The 10544-nt window shown below is 51.6% G+C and overlaps 1 protein-coding gene across 2 annotated transcripts; it reads left to right on the forward strand.

The window, feature by feature from the left end:
- Positions 1–2577: 2577 nt before the first annotated feature.
- EGR4 (early growth response 4) lies at positions 2578–5213 on the forward strand. 2 transcript variants are annotated; one of them, XM_060027545.1, is made up of 2 exons: positions 2578–2978; positions 3378–5213. In XM_060027545.1, exons 1-2 carry the CDS (start codon positions 2843–2845, stop codon positions 4691–4693), a joined length of 1452 nt encoding a protein of 483 aa, XP_059883528.1. In that variant the 5' UTR covers positions 2578–2842; the 3' UTR covers positions 4694–5213. The 2 variants fall into 2 exon arrangements, with proteins under 2 accessions (XP_059883528.1, XP_059883527.1); XM_060027544.2 differs by having other exon boundaries at positions 2798–2978; positions 3381–5213.
- The last annotated feature ends 5331 nt before the right edge of the window (positions 5214–10544 follow it).

Consider the following 10544-nt stretch of genomic DNA (forward strand, 5'->3'; position numbering starts at 1 on the left):
CTCCCCAGCTCTGCCTGCAGGCCTGGCCTCTAACAAGAGGAAGCTGGACCTTTGTCTTAACACAGACCTAGCCCAACTGCCCTTGGCAAAGAGCAGCAATGGCCTGGGAACGTGCCAAAGGAGTAGGAGAATTATCCATGACTAAGAAGGAGGAGGAATGCCGCGGCAGAGGGAAGAACAGCAGAGGGATGGAGAACCTGGGGCTGGCCAATCTGGCCTGACGGGGCAACCTGGCGAGCCCTGGACACCGGCCTAGCCAAACTCCTCCACTCCCCCTCCCTCCCAGGCAGCAAGATGCCAGCATGGATTTGAGACATGTGTGCCCTGTATGTCTGGTGTGGGATCACCTGGCCTTAGCAATGCATTTGGATTAGAATCAAACCCAGAGTCTGAAATACAGTATAAAGGACATGCTGCCCTGTGTGTCTAATCCTTACAGACAAGTGCTGGGTTTCTGCATTTCCTAAATGGAAACACATGTGCTGCTAACATAGACCTATGTCTGTGGCATTTGTTAGGTCATGCTGCACGTGCATGATTTCCAGACACAAGAGGATAAATGCAGGTGTGTCAGCATGTATTTTGCAGGTGATTATGTGATGACATATTCTGTGAACACACTTGTAGCATTGTTTTGGGGTGGTGGGTAGGGCAGCTAGGGATGGAGATGGATCTCACAGTGCAGCTAGCAATGGAGATAGGTCTCACAGTCATTGTAGAATAAAAACCAAAATCCACCTTCTGGTCCATAGTAAGCACTTAAGGAATGAATACTGAATGAACAAACATTGAGAAGCTGAATGAATGAATGTTTGCAAAATGAACACAGGGTGAAAGACCTGAGAATTTGGTGGAGTTTGGGCATTCTTGGCACTCTCCCTTGAAAAAGGAGGCTGGGCAAGGGGGGCTGGGAGATACACTGCCAGTCATGCTGTAGCCCATCACCCCTGAATGGCTTTGTGCCCATTCCTAAGAAAGTAGAGAAGTAAGAGGGAATCCCAGCCCTGCCCCTCCTACCTTCTGGCACCCAGAGTCCCAAGAATTGATGCTCTTCATAAAAAAAACATACTATCCCATGTATATACATAATCCCCTAATTTGGTCCAGAAAGGAGTTAAGTGAACTATAACACAAAATAAAATGAAAAATTTAAAAAGATGAGAAGATAAAACAAAGGGAAAACCATAGCAGAAGAGAGATGAGATCAGGAGAGTAGGCAGGCTTCTTTGCAGGGGTTGACTAGCCTTCTGCAGCCAATATCCACGGCTTCCATAAGGGTATGAAATATATTTTTTAAGTTTTTCAGAAGCAGCCCAATTATTCCAGGAACTGATTCCAGGGAAATATAGCCTGTAGATTCTCCGTGTGCTCCTGAGAACAACACCCCTAGAGTAAAGCCATTTATACAAAGGTAGGAAAAAAAGTTTACTACACAAGCATCTCACACCCTGTAGGTGAGAGAAGAGGGAGCAGGAATTGGCCTTACTTCTCTGGAGGACAATTGCCAGTTGTATCAAAATTTTACATACTCTTTGACCCAGAGTTACACTCGTTGGAATTTATCCCACAGATATATTCACATTTATTTACTCAAGGACTACAACAACGATGACAAGCAAAAGGTTGGAAACTTCCTATACGTTAATGGATAGGGGACAAACTTACCTCCCTTACAGTGGAGTACTATACAGCCTTAGAAAAGAATGACCAACCTCTCTGTTTGGACATGGAGCAATCGCTCGGCTATTATAAGCGGGGGAAAATTCTATTGCAGGACAGTGTGTATGCTTGCAATATGCATAATTTTTTTCTTAAAGAATACACAGGAAATTTAGACGTGGCTACCTCAGGAGGGAGGTGAGTAAAGAAAAGAGAGACTTTTAATTTTCAATTTATACCTTTCTGTGCTAATTGACGTTTTCTCTCACGATATGATCCTTTTTAATTTAAATAAGTTATTTTTCCTAGAACAAGCTAAACAACAAAAGACTATTAAGAATATGAAAAACACACAGATGTGAGCAAATAATGAATAATGGCAATAATCCCTACGGTTTATTGAGTGCCCCGTGCCTAGAATTTCATATGCTCTAACCCAATTAATCTTTATAGCAAATTTATGAAGTAGACGTACGTATCTCCATTTCACAGGTGAGGAAACTGACGTTCGGGGAGATGAAATGACAGAGCTAGAAGGTGGCAGAGAGAGGATTCGAGCCCAAACTGTGGAAACCCTAAGCCCACTGTTTCTCCTAACCGTCCTTCGGCCTCTCCCTCCAAGAGAGAAGTGCACTTACTTGACGTCCGGACCCAGGCGACGCAGCGCCCCAGCCAGGCGCACCCGCGGTCCCGGCGCGCACGGTGCTCCACGCTCAGCGAGTGCGCGCGCACGCAGCGGCGCGGGCCCGGCGGTGGCTGTGGCGAAGACGTCACAGCCCGAGTTTTCCTTTTCGGGAGTCCCCGGTACACATCCTGTGTCCATGTTTGGGCATTTACGTCACGGCGGCTGGGCCGGGGCCTCCCGAAATGGCAGTGGCCCTGGGAGTCGGAAGCCCTGAGCCAGCGCCGCCGCTGCTATATAAGTGGGGGGGCCGCGGGTTGGGGGAGCCCGGCTGCGCTTTGGACAGGCGAGGAACCGCCACCCGAGGCGGGTCCCAGCGAGCAAGGGCGCCTCGGCCACCACCACCCCCAACCCTTTCCCAGAGGTGAGAGCCCGGAGCCAGGAGCCCGAGAGCCTAGGTCTGCGAGGCGCTGGGCGCCCCGACTGTCGGCCTCCCGGCCATCCGTGCGCCCCCAAGCCCAGCGGGCGAGGCCCCCGGAGCCCCGCAGCCGCAGCCGAACCATGCTCCACCTTAGCGAGTTTTCTGGCCCCGACGCGCTCCTGGTAAAGTCCACCGAGGGCTGTTGCTCTGAATCCAGTACCGAACTGACCCGGCTGCCCGCCAGGGACCCACCCGCAGCCGCCGGCTATCCCGGAGGTAAGGAGCGCGGCCAGGGGTGCTCAGACGGCGGCGCAGCGCGGGGACGCAAGGTGCCTGAGAACAGGCAGGGACTGGGACGCTGGAGCTGTGGGGCTAGGGGCGGAAGGAGATTCGGGGTCCTGTGTGTGCGTACCCCCAATGCCACCCCCACCAGGCCTCCAGCGCCTCCGCAGGAACCTGTGCGTGTATCAAGGCATCCTTTTGCCTTTGCACGTGTGTTTTGCGTGTGCATGTTTGTATGTGCGTCTTGGGGCGTATGCTGGCTCCGGCTGGATCAGAATGTGCAAAAGGCACTTTGTGTGTGCCAGTGCGCACCAAGGGCTTCTTGCGTAGGGGCTGCGGGCTCCGAGGCACGGCCTTTGATGTGCGCGGAGCTGATTCCTGCTCCCTCCTCAGCAGGTGACTTCTTGAGCTGGGCCTTGAGCAGCTGCGGCGCCGGGGGGGACTTAGCCGACTCCTGCTTCCTGGAGGGGCCTGCGCCCACGCCTCCTCCCGGCCTCAGCTACAGTGGTAGCTTCTTCATCCAGGCAGTACCCGAACACCCGCACGATCCGGAGGCACTCTTCAACCTCATGTCGGGCATCCTAGGCCTGGCACCTTTCCCGGGCGCTGAGGCGGCAGCATCCCGGTCTCCTCTGGACGCCTCTTTTCCCGCAGGCTCCGACGCCTTGCTGCCGGGACCGCCAGACCTTTTCTCCCCGGATCTGGGCGCTACCGTCTTCCCAGAGGCGTTCTGGGAGGCCTCACCCTCGGCGGGCGCCCCCTCACAGTGCCTGTATGAGCCTCATCTCTCCCCACCCGACGTTAAGCCCGGCCTCCGGGCTCCTCCGGCTTCTCCTGCGCTGGACACTGCCTCGGCCTTCAAAGGTCCCTACGCTCCATGGGAGCTGCTCTCAGCCGGGGCGCCAGGGAGCTGTGGGTCACAGGGAGGCTACCAGGGCGCCCCGGAGGCCCGTTTCCCCCCGATGGGGGCCAAGATTGAAGACCTGCTGTCCATCAGCTGCCCTGCGGAGCTGCCGGCTGGCCCTTCCAGCAGAGTATACACCACGGGGGCCTACGAGGCTTTCCCGCTGGCCCCGGGTGACTTAGGGGAGGGAACCGAGAGCCTCCCGGGGCTCCTGACCCCTACTAGTGGGGAGGGAGGGAGTAGCGGCGAAGGCGGAGAGTTTCTAGATGGTACGCAGCCTGAGCTTTCCCCGCTGGGCCTTCGCAGCGCCGGGGCGGACTTCCCAAAACCTCTGGTGGCGGACCTCCCCGGGAGCAGTGGCGTGCCTGAGCCTCCAGGACCGCCGCCGGTCCCATTCCCCACAGTCAAGGCGCGGCGCAAGGGGCGCCGAGGCGGCAAGTGCAGCGCACGCTGCTTCTGCCCTCGGCCGCACGCCAAGGCATTTGCTTGCCCGGTGGAGAGCTGTGTGCGCAGCTTTGCGCGCTCTGACGAGCTCAACCGCCACCTGCGCATCCACACGGGCCACAAGCCGTTCCAGTGCCGCATCTGCCTCCGCAACTTCAGCCGCAGCGACCACCTTACCACACACGTGCGCACCCACACAGGCGAGAAGCCCTTTGCCTGCGACGTGTGCGGCCGCCGCTTCGCGCGCAGCGATGAGAAGAAACGGCACAGCAAGGTGCACCTCAAGCAGAAGGCGCGCGCCGAGGAGCGGCTCAAGGGCCTTGGCTTTTACTCGTTGGGCCTCTCCTTCGCTGCGCTGTGAGGGTGAAATGGGTTTGCACATTGGGGCGCCGCAGTCCGGCGCGCACGAGAAAACCTGCCCACCCCTCCCCGCTCCTCTGCCCACTTTCTTCCGGCACGCCCTAGGGCGGGCCTCTGGTCCGGCTTCTAGTTCCCTTGAAGCGCCCGCCGCACACTCTCCGTACAGCACTAGCTCCATGGACAGCTCCCGCGGTCCGGGCGCTGTCTTCCGAGTCAGCCGCGCTTTGGAGGGAAGTTCTCTCAGGCCACCCACTGAGTAGGCACTTCCCTGGGACTTAAGACACTCTTTTGTAATGGCGCACGCCCCACGCCCTCTCCTAGACCCCCAGAGACGGGTAGGGGCAGAGCCGAGCTGGTCTCGCGCGGGATTTTGTACAGCAATGTCGTTTTCAGCAGCCGTTGGTTGTAACGTTTTGCTTTGGGGTTATTTCCTTTTTTGTTGTCGTTAATTTTTGTAAAGCAGACGCTACTCTCAAGCAGTTGACAAAACTGTTTATTTTTGCAATTAAAATTATTGTGCTAAAAGCTTACTGAATCTGCCATCCAAGCTCCTGACCATTTCCCCACCCACTCCCCCAGGAGTATCTGTGCCAGAAGAGAAGGGAGGTCCTCACGCTCATGGCATCATTACACACCTACCGTCAGGCACTTTGGCACGTGGTAGGCATTCAATAAATGTGTACTGAATTAACAAATGAATTTAATCACAGCTGACCTAAGGGTTCAAGGTGTTTCTGGAACTTTCAGAGTGGTTGAGAGGCTTAGGTATTAAACATTGTGCATATATTATCCTCCTCAGTCCTCACAATCCTTAGTGCAGCATGGGGAAGCAAAGTACATAACTTGCTGGGTAACCCAGCTAGGAACAGACAGGGTCAAACTCAGATCTGTCTGGCTCCAAAGCCAGTGCTTTTTTTCCCAACCCCAGAATGGCGGCACCTCAGCTTATCAGCACTGTTTGGAAAGGCATCCAAGAGGTGAAATAGATTTGGCAACTAGAGGGAGCTCCAGGCAGTAGCAACAGCAGCAAAAGACTGCAGTATTTCAGTGCTGTTTGTGAACACCCAGAGCTTTGGGTATCACAGAGGCTCCAGCCAGTGCCTGTGCATCTGTATGAGAATCACATGCTGTCAGGCCCAAAAGGGACTCAGCATTCAGCTAGACCGTTGATGGGCAGAGCCAAGCCCAGTAAGAAGAGGGTGCTTGCCAGAGGCTGCTTTTCCCACAGCAGCCCATTTACCATCTAGTCAAGCACTGGCCACAGCCCCTTTTCCCTAACTCTCCTTCCAGATGAAACTTCCATGGCTTTTCAGGGCGGGGGGCAGGTGGTGGAGCTAGGAGGGTGGTGAGGAAAGTATGATCCTGTGATGGGGAAAGTGGGGAATGGGTGAAACTCCCCCCCACACACACACTTTACTCCCTAAACTCCCAACCCAAAAGCTTTTACTCTTTCTGGCGATCTTGGGTAGACGCTGGAGCATTAAAAGCCTGCTGTGCTCCCATCTCTCCTCCCCAACAGCTCCTCTCTGCTAAGGAAAGGATAGAGCCTGTCTGGGGGCTTCATTCTTTTCTGAGCTGAGCTATTCTTGAATTAAGAGAGTTCTACAGCCCTAGGATGCCAGATCAACCCAGCTTCTAATCCTTTGGCTACTTCATCCCTTCACTCTCAGATGTGCTCACCCTCCACCCCCACAGTCCATTTGACCAGAGACAAAATTATCAATTCAATTATCAGTGAATTCCACCCATTTTTCTCCCTGAGTGGTAAGTGCTTTCATGTGGTTGAGTACCTTGCATCTAATAAACCAATTTGTGGTAAAGGATTCAATACTACCTCTTCTAGGAGAGTTAACATTTTAATAGAGTAGCCTATAGAGGGCAATGTTTAACCCCGTAGTGAGGCTCAAATGATGGACCATCAGGCACTGTAATAGGGAAGTGGTAGATTCATGGAGACATAAGACGATGATGACTCTCATTATCTTACTATTTAAGTGACCACACCTTTCACTTATAGGCATGGACCACCTGACTTCACTTTCCATGCAGAATAGGGTAAGAAAGAGCATAAAGGCCCAGATTTCAAGCAACTGGTCCCAAACCACACAACCTGAACAAAAGAAGAAGGGCAGACAGGCTGTAGGTGGGTGGTGTCTAACCGGTCCACCCTTGCCCCCTTGAGCAGCGTCCCATCAAGTACTATCAGCTCTGTTGTGCCCCACCTTGTCCTCATACCCACCTAGGCCTAAAATCACTGATGAGAAAATTGCACCCCAAAGAAGTGACTTCGTAGTGGTGCTGGTACCAGGGCCCAGCCTGGTTCTACAACTCCCAGCTGAGAAGTCCCTCCTATTACTCCCAAGGGAAACTGCTCCATTTACTGGAACTTCCCCTAGGGATTTTGATGGAAAAGAATGTTAGGCCAGAGATGGAAAGAATTAAATAAAACAATCAGAAAATCGTCCCAAACCCAGGACCCAAACATAATCGGGGACTAACAGAGAGCTCATTTTCTTTACTTGCTCCTATTTTTTATCTGGTCCTCAAAATGTTGTTTTCTCAGACTTAGTTCTGAGCCCCCTCCTTCCCCATTTCCACACTCTTCTTGGAGATCACATGAATTCCTAGGCTTTCAGCTATCACTGATGCATGGATGACTTCTAAGCCAGCCAGCCCTCATCTCTACTCCAGCTGAAGCCCATGGTTCTGACTAATGAACACCTCCATATGGGGATGTTCACCACAATTTCAAATACAATCTGTCTAAAATCAAATCATCCTTCCATATACCCAGTTTATGCTAAAGGCGACCATCATTTGTTTGGTTCCCCCAAATCACCTAAATAACTACAGTTCTTTTTTTTTTGTTTGTTTGTTTGTTTGTTTTTTTGCGTTACGCGGGCCTCTCACTGTTGTGGCCTCTCCCGTCGCGGAGCACAGGCTCCGGACGCGCAGGCTCAGCGGCCATGGCTCACGGGCCCAGCCGCTCCGCGGCATGTGGGATCCTCCCAGACTGGGGCACGAACCCACGTCCCCTGCATCGGCAGGCGGACTCCCAACCACTGCGCCACCAGGGAAGCCCACTACAGTTCTTCTGTAGGATTCATTTTTTACCCCTCATTCCCCCACATCCAGGCTGTCACTCAGACTTACTGGATCTTATTGAAGTGCTAAAGGGTCTTATCTACTCTAATTCATGGTACATTGTTTCCTTTTACATACTGTAATTTTCAGTTTGTGAGCTCATCTTAATTTTCAGTGAGTGGGGGTTTACCTGGTCAGTAATATTCTGTAGGCTGGGTTGAGGGTATGTTTCTCCTGAGTAGTTTTGTGCTTGCTTCTGCCAGGCATTCCAGGAATATCAACTGACGAAGACCAATCTTTATGTTCATTTCTTGACTTGGGCTTCTTGTACTATGTAGGTGTTGTGAGTTTAAACTCTAACTCAAGTAGTTATAAATTCTCAGAGGGAACTCCCCCTTTTCCACCCAGGGCCCAGGTCAGGACAGACAAGCAATATGGGAAGGTACTCCTTCCCCATACTTCCTGGGGTTAGTCACAGCACATCTTGAGCTTACATTTGTCGGTCTCAGTTCCCTTGTTTTGGTCCAAGTAGATTTTCTTCCCTTTCTTGCAAGCTCAGCTAAGCATTTCAGATGTCTGTTATGTTTTGTGAATCAGTCCATGCATTCTTGAGGGACTTTGGTTTATTCCACAGTATTGCTGAAAACTAAAGCCAGAAGATATTGATTCCTCTTTTAAAATATTTCCCCCATTTATCCTCTCTGTTCCTATTGCCAGCACCTCAGTCCATTCCACCCCTTCCACATACGCAAACACTTTGGCTATGACAATCACATAATAGTTGGAAGGAGCTTACAAGAACATCTTGTCTGACCCCTCATTGTACAGAGTAGGAAACTGAGGCCCAAGAAGTTTGGGATTTTCTTAAGGGGACACAGATGATGAGAGACTGAAGTGGGCCTTGAACTTGGGCTTTCCAGTTCCAAGACCAGTGCATATCCATATATCCACTTGTTTCACAAGTATTACTGAGTGCCTACCATATGTTGGGCCCATGGTTCCCAACTTTTTTACTTTCTAGTGCACCTGAGGAGTTCGATACACGCACATCAGTAACAAAGCCTCACTCAAATCCTGACTCTCACCCTGGAGAGACAGGGAACAGTAATAAGAATCTTGATGAGGCAGGATATGGGGGAGAGTTTGACAAAGCAACCCAGAGTGCTCCTTCCTCCCTCTTCACCCCAACCTCTGTGCCCTGTTTGAAACAAGCCTGCACTACACCAAACTGCTTCCTGTGGTCCCTCTGCCTCCATTCTCTCTCCTTCCGTTTCATACTACACAGCACTACTGATGTAATTTCCCTAAACCATTATTCGTAGTGTTTTATCCCAAACTGACCACAATTTCCACCTTCCTACAAAAAATACATTGCAGTTAAAGCCCTCCATATCTGATACAAACTTATCACCCACCCTCCTCTGTAGTCTCTCCCTTTGCTCTGTGCTCATTCCTCCCCCCTACGTATTGTCCAAATCCTCCTACCGTTGAGCTCCTTCAAGGGCAAGAGGCCTTGTCTGATCATCCACATGTGTGGCCACCATATCACTAGGCCTTCTGCCCAGCACACCTTAAGTGCTTAATTATTGGGTTGATTGGTTGGCTAAAAGGAGAGGAGAAAAAGAGAAGGGGAAAGAGGAAGGAAGGAAGGTGGTTGGAGAGCATGAAACTGGGAAAGGATCAGGAGGGAGACGGGAAGAAGCAAGATCGAGGCACCGATGCAATCCGTGGGGTTCCATGAGTAGGACCACACTCCTGGATGGTCTGTGCCTGTCTAATTCTTCCAGAGCCCATGATTCTCTCCCTCAGGTCTGGGTCCCCAGATGTGTCTGTCATTCAGCTTTCTCTCTCCCTTTTGGCTTTTCTGGCCCACATGGAGTGGGATTCAGTTTAACATTTTTAGAACTGTGGTTCCCATAACAACCAAGCAGAAACTGTTGTCCATAAAACGTAGCCTGGGCACACATGCACACACACACATATGCACATGTGTGCACGTGTGCACATGCATACCCGAATACACACATAAAGTACATGCATGCCCACTTACATTCGCTCGTATATACACACTCATATGCACAAGCACACCCACATGTACACACATGCATACATTCACACGTGCATGCACTCACAAACACAATGCACACGCGTGCATATGCACAGATATACACCTGTATGCACATGCATGTATGTACACATTCACGAAAACACGTGTTCATACACAAGCATGCCTCAAATTGGTTTGTTCTTTTTTAAATTTATTTATTTTATTTATTTATTTTTGGCTGTGTTGGGTCTTCGTTGCTGCGCGTGGGCGAGTGGGGGCTACTCTTCGTTGCGGTGCGTGGGCTTCTCACTGCGGTGGCTTCTCTTGTTGCGGAGTATGGGCTCTAGACGCGTGGGCTTCAGTAGCTGTGGAATGCGGGCTCAGTAGTTGTGGCTCACGGGCTAGAGCACAGGCTCAGTAGTTGGCACACGGGCTTAGCTGCTCCGCGGCATGTGGGATCTTCCGGGGCCCGGGCTTGAACCCGTGTCCCCTGCATTGGCAGGCGGATTCTTAACCACTGCGCCACCAGGGAAGTCCCTCAAATTGGTTTTGCATATTCATAGGAAGCACAGAGTGAGAACAAACATCACTAGAAGAAAAAATAATATATGGATATTTTTGGCAGTCTGCAAAAGCAGGTGGATTTAGGGAATCTTCATTTTGGCAGTGGAAGGCTCAGTAGGCTTAATAGAGCAAAGGGGTGGCAGGAGGGCACTGTATT

Source organism: Delphinus delphis, chromosome 12, assembly GCF_949987515.2.
Source record: "Delphinus delphis chromosome 12, mDelDel1.2, whole genome shotgun sequence".
In the NCBI taxonomy this organism is placed as follows: domain Eukaryota; kingdom Metazoa; phylum Chordata; class Mammalia; order Artiodactyla; family Delphinidae; genus Delphinus; species Delphinus delphis.

What these genes read in the sequence shown, in the direction of transcription:
- EGR4 (XM_060027545.1), top strand. Translation starts at nt 2,843, where the DNA reads ATGCTCCACCTTAGCGAGTTTTCTGGCCCCGACGCGCTCCTGGTAAAG. An exon ending in AGCCGCCGGCTATCCCGGAG is followed by an intron (nt 2,979 to 3,377) that starts GTAAGGAGCGCG and finishes CTCCCTCCTCAG; the next exon opens with CAGGTGACTTCTTGAGCTGG.